The following is a 21,969-nucleotide window of genomic DNA, read 5'->3' as shown; positions in this document are numbered from 1 at the left end:
GCGAGTTTAGTTTCCACCCTAAATTTCCAAAAAGTGCTACAGTGCCATCACATCGAATTTTGCGATACATGCATGGAGCATTAAATATAGACGAAAAAAAACTAATTACACAGTTTGGTTAAAAATTATGAGACGAACGTTTTAAGCTTAATTAGTCCATGATTAAATATTATTTACCTAATAAAAATGAAAATACTACGGTAGCCAAAATTCTCAAATTCAGGTAACTAAACACGAGCTCAAACGCACGTCCGGCCGCCACCATCTCCGCACCGAATATCCCCTCTGTCCCACTCGCCTTTTCTTACCAGCTCTCCACCTGTTGACGGGGCCTACTGCGCGCGTCCGTAGCGTGGCGCACGTACGTCGCAGCCGAGCCGCTCGGGAGTTGAACCCCGCTCGAACCGAGCCAAAAAGAACCCCACCACACCAGTGCTCCCACTACCGGGAGCTCCCCCGTGCCGGCCCCATCCCGTCCCGTGCTCCCCTCCCCTCCTCTCTCCTATCGTCCGCCTCCTCGTCTTCCTCGCCACCTCCGCACCCGCCGGCCTCCGCCCCCCGGCCTCTCCACTCCCACCCACGCGGAAACCCTAACCCCCTCTTGGCCCAGGAGGCCTATGACGGCGATTCGCCGCGCGCAAGGAGGGAGCGTATTCGCGACCGCGCCGCCGCTGCCGCCGTCCTAGGGCACGTCGAGCCCTGCCACCCCATCGACGGGCCCACCCGACGACATCCGCCATGTTCGAGGGCCACGTATGATCTCTCACCCTTCTTCCATGTTTTCCAATTTCTTCAGCACCTTTGGTCGTGACAATTTTTTATGCGCGCCATGGACGACCGGCCGCGTGATCGATTAGTGCACCGATGTGTTGGTTTAGTCGTGGCGCTGTTCGGTCCGGGTTAGTGAATCTGTGTGTTGATCATGTTTCGTATTTGGGGACGGTTTGGAGGGGTAGAATTCACTGCGTTGATGATTGACCCTTGGTTGTTTGCTTTATGATCTTCCCTTGAGGAAGAATTGCATGTTGATTTATGGAGGAACCTCTAAATGGGCAAGTTGTGGACTTGTGGTGCTTGTGTATATGTTTGTTCACAGTTTTATAGTTTGACTGAATTCCAACTATTGAGGAATCTGTTGACTTCGGTTGAGCAAAATGTCTTATTACATTTGGCCTATGATTATGTAAGTAGCTCATGACACTAGAACATTGTCTGTGATAGTTGCATATGGTGATCTGGCAGCAATGTGAAAGTTCATAGCTGCAGTGTCTTTTTTAATAAAAAAATAAAAAAATTGAAATCTCCTAGCCCCTGTTACCTCCAGACAATATGCACTTGCTGCTCTTTAAGTTTGGATGTTCTTCTGTCGTGATCACATCTTGTTCTCAACAGTGAACGCAGTGTTGAGCATCCACACTATTATGGTGAGAGCTATGTTCTGTGCCATCCTACCGCACTGCTTGGGATTTCATTGCGTCTTTTCTTTTGCGTCATTATGTAAGAAACAATCATGCTAGTAAATTGTGCAGTCGTGAGTAATTTCTGAGGTTTTATAGTTACTTTGCTCATTCATGGTAACAGACATGTACCGCTTAAATGGTGAATCATGTCATACATTTTTTTTCACCATCCTTAATTTCATGTCGAATTTCTAATTTATTGCTTTTTTTGAGTCACTTCGTCATTCATCATTTGTGTTATTTTCTGAGCCATGACATAATTGTAACCTTTTACTATAGGTGCTGTATCTGCTACGCAAATATTTGGGTGAATATGTTGAAGGGCTTTCTGTTGAAGCTCTCAGAATAAGTGTATGGAAAGGTATATTTCATATAATAATAATGCCCTTTTTCTATTGCTTTACCATCATCTCTTTGCAATCTGATTCCGATTATTTCATGTTGTTATATCTGCTTTCTGTTCTGCTGTGGTTTGATCAAGCACGTTCTATCCTTATTCTAAAAAAAAAGATCAAATCTCAGCTTTATTGTATTGTTTATTTGATACTAGCTTGAAGTTAGATGAAGTGGAACAAGTTAAAACTTGATCTTTGCTGTATGAAGTGGGATCGGTGTTATAAAGCTTGATGGTTCCGTGTATACACAGGAACAGTCTTATTCTTGTCCTCGAGGATTGCCTCCTACCTTTTGCTCATGTACATCCCTTGCTTGGCTCTAAGCCGAGTCATATAATGGATGCTTAGGCCTGATCTGACCATTCAGTGTCCCTGTCACTCTTGCATGTACGCTCATGGATCCTGTTTCTAAAGATGAAATACCCAATGATGTTCTATCCTCATCTTGCTTTTTTTAACCATAATGTTGAGCAATCAGCCAATCACCAACATGCCCCCCCCCCCCCCCCCCCCTAACATTTAGGGTAAATTTGCTATAGGACATCTTTCAATGTTGGTATTTGCTGATAAACACTACTCAATGTTGTCCTTGCTATAGGGCACTCTTCAATTGTGGCAATTAGCTCTTGGACACTGGCCATTAAAATAAGTGACCATTATGCCCCTAACTATTATATCACAACCCTTAATAGTTATGTAAAGAAGTTCATAACTTTTGTATCAATGTTTTCAAGTCTTCCGATTAATCACGATTAATCGTCCTAATCGGTCCCTGCTGACTAATTAGGGGTACCGTCGACTTGTACAAGTCGTCCGATTAATCGCGATTAATCGTGATTAATCGTCCTAGTCGGTCCCATGGCGACTAGGTTCGACTGGACGACTTGAAAACATTGTTTGTATATGAAGTTGGATGAAGACGAACTTTGTATCAAAATTGTAGAGCTCACTCAGATCTACAACTTTGTAGTTGGCAAGTTTTTTGATTTGGAATTATTTAGTGCCAAAAATTCTTTTTAAATTCTTGGTTTTGAAATTCAAAATTTAGAATTTTCAAACGACCACGAATGATGATATGGTCCAATACAAAGTTGCAGTTATCAACGATCTCTAACTTTCTAGTTGATAAATTTTTTATCTGAAGTCATTTGGAGTCCTAAATATTCGTTTTGTTTTCTTAGATTTGGAAATTCAAAATTTAGAAATTTCAAATGGCTTTAGTATAGATCGTGTCAACGTTCGAAGTCGTAAAAATTCTAAATTCTAAATTATGAATTTTGAAATCTAAGAAAACAAAACAAAGATTTAGAATCAAAATCTAAGAAAACAAAATGAATATTTATAAGCTCTATAAATTTAAAAGAAAATTTTTAGCACTGTAAATAATTTCAAATAAAAACCTAACTACAAAGTTGTAGATCTCATTGAGCTCTACAATTTTGATATAAAGTTTATCTTTATCCGACTTCATGCAAAAGTTATGAATCTTGTTAGATAATAACAATTGAGGGTTGTGGTATAATAGTCATGCACATAATGGTCAACTTTATTTTCTCACTCTCATCCACTCCTAGAAATTATCATTTTGACAGCCATAGTGTTGAAGAGTCAATTGTTATGATTGAAGAGTGTCCTCTAGCAAAGACAACATTGAGTAATGTCCATCAGCAAATACCAACATTGAATGATGCCCTGCAGCAAATTTACCCTAACGTTTGCCACTTGACAATTTCAGTAGTTAACATCAGTGCTCATGTAGATGTCCTACAGCAAATTTACCCTAACATTTACCACTTGAAAATTTCAGCAGTTAACAGTACTGCTCATGTAGATTTTGTGTTTTGTAATTTGTGTACTACTTAATTACCTGGTTTTCGGCTTCAGAAAATAATTACCCAGCTTTCATTTTCCTCTGTAAAGGTGATGTTGTTCTAAAAGACTTAAAACTTAAGGCTGAAGCCCTGAATTCTCTCCGACTTCCAGTGACAGTGAAAGCTGGGTTTGTTGGCACCATAACATTAAAGGTACATTTCTAATTGTACCATATATGATTGTTTCTGTTTTCAGTTTTGTTGTTGCATTCTTACGTCACAGTATCTAACATTGTTTAAACAGTGGCTTACTAAAGCTGTTATCATGTAGCTTGTTTCTGAGTTGCATTTTGAAAGGGTAGTTTACTCCTTTCAGCATGCCAATATATTATCACGAGGAACACTACTATCATATTCTTCATTACATGTATGCACAAGGTCAATCTGGATTAGAATCACTTGCATTCCTCTAATATGCGTACCACCAGCAGTCACCATTTATCTTATTTTATCCCATTGTCAGCAGTTCAGCACTTCTTGTTGTTGTCGGCCTTTGTAGTCAAGTTTTGTTTGTGGATTTTAAATGCTAATATTTGATCTCTGATAGGTCCCATGGAAGAGCCTTGGTAAAGAACCAGTTATTGTCCTTATTGATCGTCTATTTGTTCTTGCTCATCCTGCTCCTGATGGACAGGCTCTCAAGGTATTTATTTATTATTATTAGTATTTTAGATCGAAGTGGAAACAATATTTCTATGAATGACACTCTTTCTTCCAGGTTGCTGATCATATTTTTGTATCTCACCTTTCCTTTTCAATTTCAGGAAGAAGATAGAGAAAAACTTTTTGAAGCCAAGCTTCAGCAGATTGAGGTTTGCTTTCCTGCTATCTTATCGTTGCTTATTGTTTTCTTTGACAGTCATGAGTCAAGTTTTTTATCCTATTATGATGTGAACAAGCCAATTCAAAATGACTTCGCATTTGGCCTTGTATTACTTTGAGTTGTTTTATGCGTAAGTAGGCACTTGTACTTGACATTTTTCATGTTCTGTGGTATTTTCTTTTTATCAGTGTGCATTCTATTAAGATTGCTTTGAGTTCGCATAGGGTTGAGATACTCTTAATAGAATAATCTTTTTTTTTGAGGGATACCTTAGCACTATGTGATTGTACTGGATCAATCTACTCCATTTACTCCAGCTTTCCTTCTGTTCCATCTGAACTCATTGATTCCCAGTTTGCCACCAAACTAACTTCAGCTCCACTTTTATGACCTTATCATTGAGCTAGCTTTCTCCTTTGGTTATGACCTGCTGAAGATAATCAGCGATGTGGTGATTCTTTTTCCCAGCAGTTTTATAGTCTCCTGTTGAGTTATGGTTTAATGGGGTGAAGTGGTGGGGTAGCTGCATTTCTGTCTGCTGTTATTTTTTTTAGCTTTTCTCAGTTCTGGTTGACCTGTTGTCAGATTATCTATCTTTTTCTGACAAATTGTATGCACACAGCTTTAAGGCCTTTTGCCTTTGTTCTGCAGGCTGCAGAGGCAGCAACTGTTGAAGCAACAAGTAGGAACTCAAGAGGAGGACCTGTATGGTTCTTATCCTATTCTCTGAATGCTTTATGTTTTTGCGCTTCTTTGTTACTCCCTCTGTTACATACTTACATCTATAAGTCATTTTAGTTTTGTCCTAAGTCAAACTTATCTAACTTTGGCCAAGTTTATGCAAAAAATATATATTAACTACAATACCAAATAAATGCACTATCAAGACATATTTCATGGTGGATTTAATGAAACTAATTTGGTTTTGTTGATGTTCTTGCTTTTTTCTATAAACTTGGCCTAAGTTAGGGAATTCTGACTTAAGAAAATCCTAAAATGACTTACATTGGAATGGAGGCAGTTTTTTGTCCTAATTTTCTTTTTTGAACCTGAAATACAGCAGGGGGACTTGTCCTAATTTTCTTAGTGAGCCATATTCAATCAATGGGTGCCTATATAAGATAAAAGGAACTTATCAAAGAACATTCTCCTATGAATTTTAGATACCAAAGCTTTACTCTTCTTTCTCTCAACCAGAACATTGCATACAATGCACGGTCATGACCATGGCTTGACAATTATTTATTTGGATCTAGTTTATGAGCGACTAAGCTGGAGCCTGGAGCTCCTTAAGCAGAGAGATACATCAGCATGAATAGATAAACATTTGACACCAATAGCCATTTATAACTTTATATGGCTATGAAGGTTTGGATTCTCTTGAAGCATATTGGTCCTTGGTGGGACATGTAAATGTAATTGTTTGCAAAGTGGTGGGCTTCATAATTTTTTCTAACTAGAAAGTGAGGGTAGGTAAACCCCCACACTAAAATATATTTCATTTCTAACCACACAACATTATGTTTTGTAAATTGTGAATTTAAAATCTCAACTGGGTGTATTAGTTTATCATAGATTCTATTCCATATCAACTGTGTTACCCTATATAAGTGTTCCTGTTATTCCCGGCATGTTTTAGGTACCAGGTGGAAATTCATGGTTATACAATTTGATATCTACAATTATTGGTAATCTTAAAGTCACCATCAGTAATGTACACATCAGATATGAAGATTCTGTCAGGTTTGTTAAATCACTTGCATATCTGTTTTAATTTCTCTCTTTTCCTGTATTCATTTTGTAACATTTTCTTTGATTTTTTCTCTAGCAATTCTGGGTACCCATTCGCGTCTGGTTTCACATTATCAAAACTTGCAGCCGTTACGGTGGATGAGGATGGTAATGAAACATTTGATGCAGGTGTAGCCCTAGATAAGCTGCGGAAGGTTAGAACATATTCATGTTTTGTTACTATTAACCTTTGATGTCAGAAGCATCACTTCTTTTTTGGGTATTGTCTATTGATGGGATTTGACATCGAAATCCATGTCTGTACCCTAGCTACATAGCATAGAAGTAGTTATGGAACTAGTAATCAGTATCCCATCTGCTCGACATTGGTACGTTTTATAGTATCTACTCCCTACGTTTTATACTGAACATAATGACAATGCAAGTTGATCTCTATGGTGACTGAAATTCTTCTATACATCCTTGTATACTTCTATTCAAATTATGTATCGCTCTGGTGAATGTTGGAACAAGATCTATTTGGTTTTCACTATCATTTGGTTTTATGCTCCTGAACCATTTGCTTTGTTTTTTCCCTGGATGGTTTGTTACTGCAATACTTGAGGCTAACAAGCGGTACTATTATTTTTCTTAGGTTCTTTTGACTTTTGACATACTGTATCACATCATTGATCAATTTTGATTATAAGTTGTAACATTCCTCTTTGATGATCTGCTTTTGTTTTATTATTGTTATAATCCAGATGATTATTCTGTTATGTTAACTATTTTTCATTCTTCTTGTTGTCATTGTTTAGTCTGTTGAACTGCATAGGCTGGCCATCTACCATGACTCGGGCAGTAATCCTTGGAAGCTTGATAAAAAATGGGAAGCTCTAAATCCTACTGAATGGAGTGAGGTTATTCTCCTGTCAGTCACAGCACCTTTGTTTTTGTACCTGTTTGGTACTTATTCTTGGATGATCTGTAACAGATATTTCAAGATGGCATTGATGGCTCTGGAAATTCCATCTGGGCAGTAAACCGGAACTACCTGGTCTCGCCTATAAATGGAACCCTTAAATATAAACGACTTGGGAAGAATGAAAGAGGGGATCCAGATACCCCATTGGAGAAAGCCTCACTTGTCCTCAGTGATGTTTCTTTAACTGTAACTGAGGTACCCCATTGCTCTACTTCTTTAGTATGTTCAGTTATTGTGTTCACACACACTTACTTCTCTTTGCAATTCTATATGCCAGGCACAGTATTATGATGGCATCAAACTGTTGGAAACATTTTCGAGGTTTAGAACACGTGTTGATGTGTCTCATTTACGGCCTGTTGTACCAGTAAAGGAGGATCGTCGTGCTTGGTGGCGTTATGCTGTGCGGGCTGGTCTGCGACAAAAGAAACTATGGTAATACTTACTCCCTCCGTTCCAAATTATAAAGTCACTCCAACTTTCTTGCAGAGTCAAAGCATCTCAAGTTTGACCAAAATTATAGAGAGAATTACAAAGATTTATGACACCAAATACGTATACTATGAAAATATAATTAATGAAGAATCTAATGATACTTATTTGGTGTCATAAATGTTATTATTTTATTATATAAATTTGGTCAAACTTGAGATGTTTTGACTCTCCAAGAAAGTTGGAATGACTTATAATTTGGGATGGAGGGAGTATCTTTCTTAATTTTGTCTTATTTTTTCATTGTTATGAGGAACGGTTAATCTTGACTTTCGTAACCCTTTGTTGGCCCTCGATCTCCCTGCGCACAGGTGAGCAGCTTGCTCACCAACACACTCACAAACTCACACGGCTAGAGGTTGAAGAAGGGGTGAGAACAGAGAGCACACAACGCAGCACGAGCACGACACTGAACTCTGAAACTTTGCTGCTCTGAACTGATTTGATTCATTGCTATGGTGTAGTATATATACAACTACTAGTACCTCTACCAGGTACACTAAGGTGTGGTGAGTACACTACCTACCTACTCTAAGGTAAACTAGTACTACATGGCTGATCTCAGCCCATTTCTAAGTCATGGCTGAAGTAAGCCACTACAAGGTTGGCCTATTGCCATACCTCTACATGTACTAGAGAAGGACAGCAAGAGTTGACCAAAATTGCCAACACCTGCTGCGCAGGAACAGAGAGGGATAGCAGCAGATTACAACTCACACCCTTTTTAATGATGATTTTCTCCGTCTTCATATTGTCTGTGCTATCACAAGAAATGTACAATGAGCGTATCATGTTTCAAGCAGTATCCTTATCAGCCTCAGCATTTTGTTGCTGCTACCTTGCTAACCCTCTTTGTGTTACGGAGTCCCTAGCAGCTTTGCTGAGTCAGCTTTAGACCCCGATGAGCAATCTTTAGACTTATTTGAGTTAGCTGTAGGCATTTTATGTTGGGTGTACTGATTTTGATGCTACACTGTGCCAGTTGTCCTTCTTGGGCCCTTGACTGTAGGGCCTCTTTTCGCATGATGCGATTGAGCTTGCATTGCTGATGATGCTTTTGTTCATAAGATTATGGATTAAGCTACATGGTTTGCTCATTATGCGACTCCTTCCGCTCCATAGTTTACTGTTCTGGACGTATCTATGTTTCCATGGATCGTTGATATGAATTTATTTTCCTACTTGATGATTGTGTAAGATCGTCAGTCCAGATTTCTCTTTTGTCCTGGTACAGTTCCTAGTACTCCAATTGTTTGAAATTCCTCCTTCCATTCTATACTACCATATTCTTTCACCTCCCTAGGGTCCTATGCCACCTTCGCACAATACCACCTGGCACCACCATTTGGAGTTAGACCTAGTTAGTAGCCAGAATAGACTTGGATTCATGGCTTAAGGTGTGAGCTTCTGTGTTGTATGTGTATTTGCTTTGTGGATAATTCTTTGCTGGACTATGAATGCTCTTCCTAGTTTCTTAAAGCAGAAACTGAGAGAAAAACAGTAGGCAAAAGAGGAAAACAAACCACATATGAGCAGGTTGAATGGTTGCTCAGTCCCATGTCACGACACAAGAGGTGGCTTGTTTAGTTTTTTCCCATTGGTGTCCGCAGTTCTGGCAGGTCACCGTCAGGTCCCACCCTCCCCACAACCGCGGGACAAGCAGTGGCTCTCCATCATCGGTGGTCACCAAGCTGATCGCCTCCCCCTCCACTGCTGTTGGGAGATGAAGGTGTGCTGGGCCATCCCCGCTAGTGGATGACTCCAAGCTGCTGGTCACCACCCTCTACCCCACTTGGTTGTCGGCTCGCTGGTTGCCTCCAACTCTGCCACCGTGGGAACTAGTAATAACCCTCCCCCATCGGTTGTTGCCCTCAACACCTTTGCAAGTAAGACTGTGCAGGGAGGTGAGGTGGCCTCCTCGAGCTATACAACATGGATACGGATACACAGAAGTCTTATCAGATCGTATATTCGAGGCTAGTTGTAAAACCACCTATTAGACAACTAATTGCGATTAGTTGTTGATCAGGGTCAATTAGTCGGTCCTAGTTGGCACGGGAGAGGTCGGTGCAGGTAGAGCTACCGAGGCCCCAACAGGGGAGAGACGGGTAGAGGTGGAGGCGCAGGCGGAGCTGTGGACGCTGGCGAGGGACGGCCGGGCACGGGTGGAGGTGGTGCCTGGGTGAAGGTAGGACCACAGGAGCTGCATGCGTCGGTGAGGGAGAGACGGACGGGCTAGACAGGTGTGGGCAGACGTGAAGGTGCGGCCGCGTGGGCGAGGTGGAGGCGGTTGAAGTGGGAGACTGAAAAAAGTAGCGCGCTGCGACTGCTTCTCCTCCACTCCTCTTCACTACATGCATCACAACAACAACAACAACAACAACAACAACAACAAAGCATTTAAGTCCCAAACAAGTTGGGGTAGGCTAGAGTTGAAACCCAGCAGAAGCAATCAAGGTTCAGGCACGTGAATAGCTGTCTTCCAAGCACTCCTATCTAAGGCTAAGTCTTTGGGTATATTCCATCCTTTCAAGTCTCCTTTTATTGCCTCTACCCAAGCAACTTCGGTCTTCCTCTGCCTCTCTTCACGTTACTATTCTGGCTTAGGATTCCACTACGCACCGGTGCCTCTGGAGGTCTCCGTTGAACATGTTCAAACCATCTCAACCGGTGTTGGACAAGCTTTTCTTCAATTGGTGCTATCCCAAATCTATCAAGTATATCATCGTTCCGAACTCGATCTCTTCTTGTATGACCGCAAATCCAACGCAACATACGTATTTCCGCGACACTTATCTGTTGAAGATGTCGTCTTTTCGTAGGCAACATTCTGCACCATACAACATAGCAGGTCTAATCGCCGTCCTATAAAACTTGTCTTTTAGCTTCTGTGATACCTTTTTGTCACATAGGACACCAGATGCTTGCTGCCACTTCATCCACCCTGCTTTGATTCTATGGCTAACATCTTCATCAATATCACCGTCTCTCTGTAGCATTGATCCTAAATATCGAAAGCTATCCTTCCTAGGCACTATTTGACCTTCCAAACTAATATCTTCCTCCTCCCGAGTAGTAGTGCCGAAGTCACATCTCATATACTCAGTTTTAGTTCTACTGAGTCTAAAACCTTTGGACTCGAAAGTCTCCCGCCATAACTCCAGTTTCTGATTCACTCCTGTCCGGCTTTCATCAACTAGCACTACATCGTCCGCGAAAAGCATACACCAAGGGATGTCGCCTTGTATGTCCCTTGTGACCTCATCCATCACTAAGGCAAACAAATAAGGGCTCTCTTCACTACATGCATATGTAATATAAACCAAATGGGCAAATGCTTCCCACCATACAAATTTGTTGGGCTGGCTCAACTAGTCGTCCAGATGTCCTTATCAGACGACTAATCATGATTACTCATTCATTAGTTGGACGACTAGGTTTCTAGTCGAGGTAATCGTATCGTGGACCCTTATCGAGTCCTGTTGCGATAATGATGACTATTCACGACTAATTGCGATTAATCGTCGGATCTTTAAACACCAACGCGAATACGACAATTCTCCAAAAAAAACCTAATACGCAGTCACACGGATACATTTTACTATTTTTTAAAAAATAAATAGATAACAATATACAATTTATATTGTGAAAGTAGTTTGTAATAACAATTGCTGGCCAAAGCAGGACCGGAAGCAACTCCAATTGTCCGTTATCTAAGTCCACAAGACCAGGAACCAAATATGAATGAATGTATTAGTAAGGCTGGAGTAATCATTAATTGGTAGTTCAGTACATACATAATACTATGATGATAGTATGATTATACATTACCTTCTAGTTTTCAGGAGTAAAGGACAACTTAGGTTCTATTACAACACAGCATGTCTCAAATTTTCAAATACAGCAGTCTCAGATTTAGGAAATTAACAGAAGGCATTAAGGCTTGGATCAAGTTTCTTCTTCCTCATTTATTTCATTCTCATCCACAACATCAAGGCACAGATCATCCAAACCAAACGATAGCTTGCAATTCAGGCTCATCAAGAGAGAGGTCAACCACATATTTGGAGATGCCATCTATTGTGTACAGGCAAGGTATGGACAGCACTAATCAGGAAGGGCAAGTGGGGAACAAGGAAAATCAAGCAACAAGAACTGCAGAAATAGAGTAGATCGAGAATGGGAAAGGCCGGAAGGGGATGAACTCACGTGAAGTCGATGGGTTCACGATGAATCACCAACAACATTATTGAATTGTCCTGACTCTCTCTCCTCTCTCCTGTGTCACGGGCGCGCAGCGGATTGACAGCGTGACGAGGGCGGCGGCTCGTCACTGGCGGCTGGCTAGCAGTGGCGCATCTCCCTTTGGCGTCGGCGCATGTGTGTGCAGGACACGACGTGCAGTGTGACCATGGGGGGTGGGGGGTGGGGGGGGGGGGGGTGAGGCAACGCGCAATGCGGGCTTGTGGGGGTCTGGGCGTTGGGAGAAGGATAAGGGGCACACTCACTTGTTGCTGGGCTAGGCCGTATCCAATAGGCGTGATATGTATCGGCCCACATACTGAATGTTCTAGAAACTGAGCAAAAATTGGATACTCGAAGGATACGTATCGGTGGCTAGGTGGCCAGTTGGACCATGTTTTGGAGTACATTAGGTTGGGAGATGGCTTTTCAATTATAGTTGCATATCTGGTATTACACACCTATGGGTTTATGGGTTCGGTAGAGCATAACCATACCCGTACCCACGAACCCAATGGGTATGGATTTTTGCCCATTAACACACCCGTGGGTAAGTAAATTAGCCCTAACAGGGTAGAAACCCATTGGGTTTCGGGTCGCGGTTACCCATTGCCATCCGAGATAATTGGAATTTTGCCATCCCGCAAAAGGGATTCCCCAGATTGCCATTATCAAACTAGGTACCTTTGCTGAAATGCCATTCTTCTCATTTCTTCCAATACCATTTTTTATTTCCATCAATTTTTTCATTACCGTTTTGCCCCTGCCTCCAAAAACCTTATCCTTTCATCCCTTAGACGGCCAAGTCGTCGCTTGCGCATAGCAAATCCACACGTTTGCTTGCTTTCTCGAGCTGGCGATGTCATGGCGGATTTGTTGCACGAAATGGCGTCGAGAGCGGCAGCGACTGCAGCCCTGTAGGTCTAGTCTGTGGTCTGACTCTGATGCCGTCAGACTTGCTGCGCCCTGCGGAAAGAACTCTGAACAGCAATTCAGTACTTAACTCGCTCAGCGCTGTCGTCTAGTTGGGACGTTTCGGTGGACAAATCACATACACGAATTTCAAAATGCAGAAGACGATTGAATACACAAGAAAACTCATGCCTTTCAAGAATAATTTCTCAGTTCTCTCAGCAACAGCATCACAAAGCATTTTGCATAATGTGACCGATGAAACTAAAGGTATTACAGATAAAGATCAGGCTCTTCTTTCCTCAAGTGGCTGGAAATTCCTCAGTAGTCAGTTCTCACACCACATATTGCTGCAAGGCAGGCACATCGAGAGGTAAATTTACAAGAAAAGATGCACCCTGCCAGAACAAAAAAAATCGCGATAACACCATTTCACCTTGCCGGCGGCCCCAGCTATGTGCTGATCCGCTCCTTCTCGTACATGACGAACAGCGCGGCGGCCGCGGCGATGGTGTACGCCTGAAGGAACAGCATGGCCGGCTACCCCTACGCCAGCCCGCCGCGCTGCCGTCCCAACACCAGCCCACTGCGCCGCTGTCCCAACGCTCGCTTGCTGTGCCGCCGCCGCTCACGCCAGCCCGCTGCGCCGCACCCGCACGCCAGCCCGCCGTCTCAACGGCCGCCCACCACGCCAGGCCGCGCCGCCGCCCAACGCCAGACTGCAGCCGGTGCTCCTGCACAGGCGGCCGCACTCCGACTTCTTCCCATTGAGCAACTCTATATGCTTTCCTGGCAATGCTAGCGAGCATGGCGAAGGAGGCAAGGAGCATGGGCCGGCGTGGTCTGGGCTTGGACAAGATTCACTTGTTGTGTTGCGCTTTTGACTCTGATTCAAAGCTCCATTTTTCTTTAAATGTTCACCAGCTCTGGATTCTGATTCTCCATGGCCATAGAGGTTCATGGAGGCCACTAAATCATAGAGCTAGGGCACCCAAATTCATTTTATTGGTGCTTAGATTAAGTTCCTCCTGAATGGGATTGCTGAGCTAGTCTAAAATCGAGCCATGGCGAGATCAAATCTTACTAGAATCATAGCCAGTTGCATCAGTTGTTGAAAAATGTCACATTTATGAACGGATTGCTAACAAGAACACAGAAAAGGGGATCAATTATTTTTCTCAGATTCTTCGTTAATCTCATCTGGGCTCCCTCAACTGGTGAATCCCGAGCTCCTCCACGTCAAACACTCAAACTTCCTATCGGCGACCTTCTGCGAGATGCCATGAAACCTCGCGCACCATATTCTCCACTCTCTTGTGGCCTTTAGCACTATCATCGCCACACTTAAATCGTCGCCGCCGCTGCTTTTCTCACCTGGCACAGCTCCAGTCGCTACTAGCCACCGCTAGCCCTGCAAAACGAATCTACGCCACTGCCTTAGCTGCGCTTGCGCCCAGCGATCGAGTAGTTGCAGCCATGGCCCGTCTCCTCTGCTATGTGTGGCTGACTCAGAATGGGTTACCCAATTACCCACAAGTAGAACCCAAACTGACCCCAAAATTTAATGGGTCGGCTCTACATGGTACTTACACTATTTTCTATTTTTTGGGTATTGGGTAGTTGGGTCAAACCAACAATAACTGCATCCCTAATCTTAATCCTGTTCTGCATGATTTGATCGATATATATGTTGAATATTGTGCAACTACTTAGTCAAACTATGCTTATCATTTCAAATGCTTGTTAGTGATGTTTATTTACATTTTCTTTTCAGCTATTGGTTCTCATGGGAGAGAACTAGGCACCTCTGCCAGCTTCGACGCCGTTATGTTCAATTGTATGCCACCCTTTTGCAACAAGCACCAAAAGCTGATATTTCTGAAATTCGAGAGATAGAGAAAATTCTAGACATGAAGGTCATAATACTTTGGAGGTGCGTTACTGCAATATATCCTTAGGTTGCATTGTTTTCTTTTGTCTTCATCTGGGTGCTCTTCATCTTTTATTGTATTTTTCCATACTTCCAGGTTGCTGGCTCATGCTAGGGTTGAAACAGTGAAATCAAAGGAGACGCTACATAGAAAAGGGGCCCCAAAGAAAAGATGGTGGCCTTTTGGATGGTTCGTAAACTTATTGATCACAATCACAAACGATGCTAATTTTTTTTATGAAGTCCTTCTAATTTCTAGATACAGGATATTATTAAAAACTAGAATCAATATTTCATTTGCTAATTGGTTGGATGATAATTTCACAAGCCAAAAGTTTGTTGATTGGAGGATACTGATATGCTTTAAATTGAATTTACTTTATCAAATGAATGAACTTTTCAGAGTTCCATTTATGCTTCTTTCTATCCTACCTAAGTCCCTTTCTTTTCTTTGGTTGAAGGAACACGACTGGTTTACCTTCTGAAGAAGCTACACACCCAGAACCACAGTTAGATGAAGAGGAGCAACTGACTAAAGAAGAGTGGCAGGCTATTAATAAGCTGTTGAGTTACCAACCAGATGAAGATCTGTCTTTCCCCCTTGAGAAGGTTTCCCCAAATGCGATTCGACTTATGATGGATGTATCCATTGGCCAGGCTGGTGCAAGGATCATCAATATTGATGGAACTGAGGTTTTATGTGGTAGATTTGAGCAGCTTCAGGTTGCTACTAAGTTGTATCCCAAGAGCACAAGCTGTGAAGTAACTTTGAAATATTGTGGTCTATCTTCTCCCGAAGGTTCTCTTGCTCAGGTAAGTGAATATGATGGATTTTATTAATTTATGGATTTGAAGTTGTATGCCACTCTGTTTTGATCTGAAATATGCTGGTCCATCTGAGCCATCTTTTTCTGTACTACAATATGAAAACCACAAGTTAGTATGCTCAGGTTAACCTTATCCATGTGATAAGCTGCATTTAACAGACCATGTTGGTCTTGTTTCCTGCCTTCCTCATTCCTCAAACAATTAATAACACTAATACCACCAATGTTTCCCTAATTGCAATCATGTCACCTAATGAAAAATCTGCATTGCTTGTGCATGAACGTAATTTTAAAACATGACTATGAGTTTGTTTGATGGGAAAAACCAGAGCTGGTAATACTGTTTCACAATTGGAGCATTGAGTAAGTAGACCATTCTAATATGGGAAATTGTAGTTGAACCAGTTAGTTTCTAATAAACCATTTAAAAAGAGTCAGGGCCCGAAACCATCGAAACCAAAATTATTTATATTTTTTATGAAAATGAGTTACTATGCCCCCATATTGAGGTTCCAGGGTCCAAACCAATCCATGTTACCATTCTACTGGTGGTGGTTGTGTTGGATGCAAGGGATCGTTTGATTCATGGCCACCTTTACCACGATTAACGTTAAGCACATGCAGCTTACTAGATCATTTGTGGCAGCCAAAATGGTTGCCATGACTGTATGTCATTTATATGGTGCATGGAAAATGTTAGTTTGCATGCCATTCTATATTTTTCTTGTGGCTTTCATTTTTTTATCAATAACTCCGTTTGGCCCTTATTTGCAGAGTGTTGTCAGTGAGGGGAAGAGTAATGCTCTTGATATTAGTTTTGTGCGAGCACCAATTGGTATGGACCTTGATTGGCAGCTCATGGCAAAGATATCACCATGCCATGTTACGGTACTTATCTAAGCTTGCGTGTTTCTAGTACTTTATTATGTGGAGGCAATTGCATGTTTCTTATTTTTCATTCTTTGAGTTGGTTTATTCTTGAAGGTTATTGTTTTAATCTCCCCACCAACGTTTTCTGTTGACAATATCAATTACTTTTTTCTTTAATCTTTATTCTAGTTTAGTGCCAGTAGTTGCCCCAGAAAATATCTATTGAGAAATAAATCAAGCGCTTTTTATTTAAGTTTTATGGATGCGAGAACACAGAGGTATCTCCAAAAGCATTAGTTAATGGCCCTGCACGACTCCCTCTAGTCACATTTAAGTATCAATTTGGACAGCAATGAAGACACCATGACACTGTTTTGTCAGTTAATTAATAGTATAACACATATGCAAAATATAGCAAAGCTATAATATTTTGAAACTTTTTTTGAAGATGATGAATCTAGCCAAAGCTATTTTCATTTCTTTTGGAGTATTCAAACTTTCAAAGAGACAAGAATTATCAAAGTTTAAACATGTTAACTGAATACATCCTATAACACTTATTTGTGACTGGAGATCACTTTGCATACGAATTAAAGTTTGGTGAATTTATGCCCAAAATTGGGAACACAACTCAAAATTCTCAATTCTAATGTTTACTGGGTTGGATTGCAACTAGAGGAAGAGATAGGAGCTGGAGAGGGAATTCTGAAACCTGGTCCAGTTCTTAAGCAACTAGCTCAGCTTTCACTGCATATAGTCATACATATTTATTGGTTTGTAGAACCGACCTTAGTAGTGCTGCTGCTGCTGTCCCAGCTACTAGCAAAATTCAACTTGACTACTTCCTGTCAGGTTCAGACAGCTGCCTTGACTTACCAAGGAAATAAGACAGCCGACGTTGCCTACTTACTGACAAGAAAGGGAAACTGACCTATATGTCGCCTATTAGAGCATCTCCAAGAGTTCCTAATATTTTCTTCCCAAAACCATAGAGTTTTCTAACTTGCCAAAAAGTACTGGGAGGAATACATAAGATTATCTCCAACAGTTTCCAATAATTCACTCCTAAAATATAGAATACAATTTTACATCAGGAATCCTATACTATTTCTAAATTATCCTAACCACTTTTATATATTGTTTCTCTCTTGTACATTTTCATCAGGAACCCTTTCCTACTCTTTATTCTTTTCCCCGCTCTTCCACCTTTAGATTGGCCAAAGGATACGCACATTTACGCGCGACCTGGAGTCTGCGCATCTTTACGCGCCAAGGGGGTTTTTTTTCCCAAGTGCCAAAAGATTGGGAGGTGGGATTGGGAGTTGTTGGAGATGATTTTTTCCTGTCCTCCTAAAAATCCTGGATTGGGAGAGTGTTTTGGATACTCTTGGAGATGCTCTTAGTTTAATTACTACTGAGGGCCCGTATGGAATAGATTCTTGGCCGATTCTGGTAAACAAAAGCGGACTGAGGCCTCCAAACAGCCCTTCGTATCCGTTTCCTTCCCCCGCTGATTCTCTTCACAGCCTATTTACACATGTAAGGAGATTCTCTTCACAGCATCCCGTCCGCAGCTTTTGCTCGTCGCTAGTCTGCTTTTTCTCTGGCTCCGCTGCCTGACTGCTCCTTCCTTCTCGTCCTTCGACTGATGCCGCTATACCTTCTTCGCCCCGCCGCTCCTCTATCCCACCGTGCCTCCATGCGCCACCGTCGTCTCGTCCTCCTTCGCCGCCGAGGTCCTCCCCACGGTCCTTTATTGGCCCCGCCGCCTCCTCCCTCTGGCCCCTCGTCGCCTGAGCAAGGAGGCTGCAACGACCGAGATTTGGCAAATGCAACTGAGGATCGGGCGAGGGGTCACCAGCGGTGGTGGCGGCACTAGGAGGCGTGGCTGCCTCGCCGTGCCTGAGCAAGAAGGCAGCGCCTGCCACTGGTGAGGGGACGCCACGCCTCCATGGTTTTTCTCCCCTAGAATCGGCATAATAGACAGTAAGATTTTCATTCCCATGATTCTTATGAAACCTAGCTGTGGTAGAAAGCCAGCTTTGATTCAAAGCGAGGTTGAGAGAAGTTGGTCCAAACAGGGCCTAATACCAAATAGCTAAGCACAATACACAAATACACAACTATTATACTAACGTTGTCCCCCTAATCCTTGTTTTTGAGGCTGATCTTGACCATTCCAATCCTTGCACTAAGCCCATGGAAACAAACTCACCCTAATGCCTTCGTTAGAATGTCTGTGATTGGTGCTGACGAAATCAGCAAAGATGCTACCATTCTCCGAGTACTCACGGATGAATTGATACCGAATGTCGATATGCTTACTTCATTCATGGAAGGCCGATTCTTGCTTCATTCATGTATTATAACGAACGTGCGATAGCATCTCAAGATTTCTCATTTTTTTTGTGCGCCTAGCAACAATAATGAAGTCCAGAAACAAGAAATCAAGAAAGTATCCAAACAATCCATGTACCTACTTATGTGTAGCTTATTATAACTTAGCCAATGTGGAAACTTTCTTTGTTGTCATTTTTGTAAAGCTCACTCATTGGTCTTGTACTCATCATTAGGTTCTGAAGGAGAGTTATGAACGATTTATGGAGTTCATTAAGCGAAGCAACGCCGTTAGTCCAACAGTAACTATGGAAACAGCAACTGCTCTACAGGTACATTTATCTTCTTCTTTTTTTTATCATATAACCCAAATATGTGGTATCTAGTTGAATTTATTCTCATTCTATTTGTTGTCCATACTGAGCTGGAGCTTTAATAATTTATCTGATCTTCTGAACTGCAGTTGAAGTTGGAGCAGGTCACACGTAGGGCTCAGGAGCAGCTTCAGCTGGTGTTAGAGGAACAAAGCAGGTATATGTGCTTCTGGGTTCGAGTACTTTTACTCCAATCCATGACCTTTTGTTAAAGCAGGAAGTATGGAGAATAACATTTGCATTTCATTCTTATCATAAGTGTCAATGTTTCATAGATGAATCTGTGATAAGTATGGTTTTTGTCCTCCGATGCCTGAATCTTTTTTTTTTTGACTAGGTTCCTCATATTATTCAAGACTATTTTTCTCGCATCTGATACGTTTTCGTGTCAACATTTCCTATTGTATGCTTCAATCCGTTGCCATTATGTGTTTGTTTTGGCTCTCACAGTTTGATGTTCTTTTTTCTAGATTTGGACTTGATATTGATCTGGATGCACCAAAAGTTAGGATTCCCTTGACTGCTAATCAACCTTCGCTGGGCAATGAGTACTTTGTTCTTGATTTTGGCCATTTTACATTGCATACAAGAGTAAGTTCTTGGCCCCAGAGTATGTCATACTGTTGAGCTAGTTGTTAGCTAACTGTTTTTTCAACTACAGGATGGTAGGCATGATGAAGAAAGACAGAGTCTGTATTCAGGCTTTTATATTACTGGGAGGGATATGGCTGCTTTCCTTATTTGTGATTTAGCTCAGGACATATACTCAATACCTGAAAATTTAGATCAAGATACCCTCCTAGGTCATACCTCTGATGATAATCAGTTCAGTTCTCTTCTTGATCGCTGTGGAATGTCAGTGATAATTGAGCAGGTAATTAAGGCGGCCCTTTTGCATTACATATTTTAACTGTTGAAATATACAAATCTATGAAGTTAGTTTTCTTACCAAATTACCTTTTTGGCTTAATGAAATATGGCAGCTATTATTGACTGATATTTATGAGCTCAACTTGTTAAACAGACTGGGTATTGTATTATTCAGCAATGCTGAACTGTTGTTTAGAACTGCTTGCTGCCTGATTCAACTGTTTTACTGGAATTTGTCAGCCTCTTATATTGTTTAGATGAGCCCTGTCCAACAAATAAAGATTTACAGTAGTGGTAATTTGTCTCAGATAACTGAAACTGAGATGCTCATGCCATTGCTACCTAATATTACAACAACAACAACAACAACAAAGCCTTTAAGTCCCAAACAAGTTGGGGTAGGCTAGAGTTGAAACCCAGCAGAAGCAATCGATTCAGGCACGTGAATAGCTGTTTTCCAAGCACTCCTATCTAAGGCTAAGTCTTTGGGTATATTCCATCCTTTCAAGTCTCCTTTTATTGCCTCTACCCAAGTCAACTTCGGTCTTCCTCTGCCTCTCTTCACGTTCTTATCCTGGTTTAGGATTCCACTACGCACCGGTGCCTCTGGAGGTCTCCGTTGGACATGTCCAAACCAGTCTCAACCAGTGTTGGACAAGTTTTTCTTCAATTGGTGCTACCTCTAATCTATCACGTATATCATCGTTCCGAACTTGATCCCTTCTTGTATGACCGCAAATCCAACGCAACATACGCATTTCCGCGACACTTATCTGTTGAACATGTCTTTTCGTAGGCCAACATTCTGCACCATACAACATAGCAGGTCTAATCGCCTGTCCTATAAAACTTGCCTTTTAGCTTCTGTGATACCCTTTTGTCACATAGGACACCTGATGCTTGCCGCCACTTCATCCACCCTGCTTTGATTCTATGGCTAACATCTTTATCAATATCCCCGTCTCTCTGTAGCATTGATCCTAAATATCGAAAGGTATCCTTCCTAGGCACTACTTGACCTTCCAAACTAATATCTTCCTCCTCCCTATTAGTAGTGCCGAAGTCACATCTCATATACTCAGTTTTTATTGTCTGTAAATATTGCGCATATTATATTGCTTATTATGCATCAACACTCTCCTTTTATTGTCTGAAAATATCTTGACAAAATACATCTTCATAGGTGCCCTATTTACTTTTGATTTGCATGTATGAGTTAGCTGACATAGTTGGTCTTATAGGAGATACATAGGGAATTTGCCATTTTTGCATTTGGTGCAAAATTTGCATGTACAAAGGACCACTATTGTTGAGCTTATATGATATAAGTATGAGCAATTTTTGCATTGTTATCTTGAAGTGCTCTTTTATTTTTACATGCCCTATCTTCTTTTTGTTTGTTCTTATTTACGAATGTTAAACATCTTTGGTTGTTCATACTTTTTTTGAAGGGTTTTGGTTGTTCATACTGATTGGGTACATAGGGGAGGAAATATGTCTAATATAACGAATAGAATTTACTCTACACTATTTTTTTCCATTGAAATGCATGAAAAATATTGACTTTTTTTGTGTGATGACATGAAGATCAAAGTTCCACATCCGAATTATCCATCAACTCGTGTTTCTTTTCAAGTACCCAATCTGGACATTCACTTCTCACCAAAAAGGTACTGCAAGATAGTTGAACTGCTTGGTGTGCTTTCCCATATGAAGGGAAGCAATAATGAACATTCAAATAACCACGAAAGTGGTAGCTTGGCGCCTTGGTATCCTGCTGATCTAGCTGGTGATGCTAGAACTTTGGTTTGGAGGGTATGAAGTTACACTTTTGTTCTGATTGAATGTTC

At 41.4% G+C, this 21,969-nt stretch overlaps 1 protein-coding gene across 1 annotated transcript in view; it reads left to right on the top strand.

The window, feature by feature from the left end:
* The first annotated feature begins 446 nt into the window (after window positions 1-446).
* LOC136477321 (uncharacterized) overlaps window positions 447-21,969 on the top strand; it is a 65,581-nt gene continuing 44,058 nt past the window's right edge. Inside the window, 20 exon segments of the mRNA XM_066475449.1 lie at window positions 447-753; window positions 1,740-1,821; window positions 3,776-3,879; window positions 4,274-4,369; window positions 4,491-4,538; window positions 5,201-5,254; window positions 6,189-6,292; window positions 6,378-6,495; window positions 7,099-7,200; window positions 7,275-7,460; window positions 7,543-7,700; window positions 14,686-14,844; window positions 14,939-15,031; window positions 15,303-15,654; window positions 16,443-16,556; window positions 19,112-19,207; window positions 19,339-19,406; window positions 19,720-19,840; window positions 19,911-20,123; window positions 21,707-21,934. Coding sequence (XP_066331546.1) covers window positions 739-753; window positions 1,740-1,821; window positions 3,776-3,879; window positions 4,274-4,369; window positions 4,491-4,538; window positions 5,201-5,254; window positions 6,189-6,292; window positions 6,378-6,495; window positions 7,099-7,200; window positions 7,275-7,460; window positions 7,543-7,700; window positions 14,686-14,844; window positions 14,939-15,031; window positions 15,303-15,654; window positions 16,443-16,556; window positions 19,112-19,207; window positions 19,339-19,406; window positions 19,720-19,840; window positions 19,911-20,123; window positions 21,707-21,934 — 2,511 coding nt within the window. The 5' untranslated portion in view covers window positions 447-738.

The sequence above is a fragment of the Miscanthus floridulus genome, chromosome 8 (assembly GCF_019320115.1).
Source record: "Miscanthus floridulus cultivar M001 chromosome 8, ASM1932011v1, whole genome shotgun sequence".
NCBI lineage: Eukaryota > Viridiplantae > Streptophyta > Magnoliopsida > Poales > Poaceae > Miscanthus > Miscanthus floridulus.
This window is presented reverse-complemented; position numbering and strand designations above follow the sequence as displayed.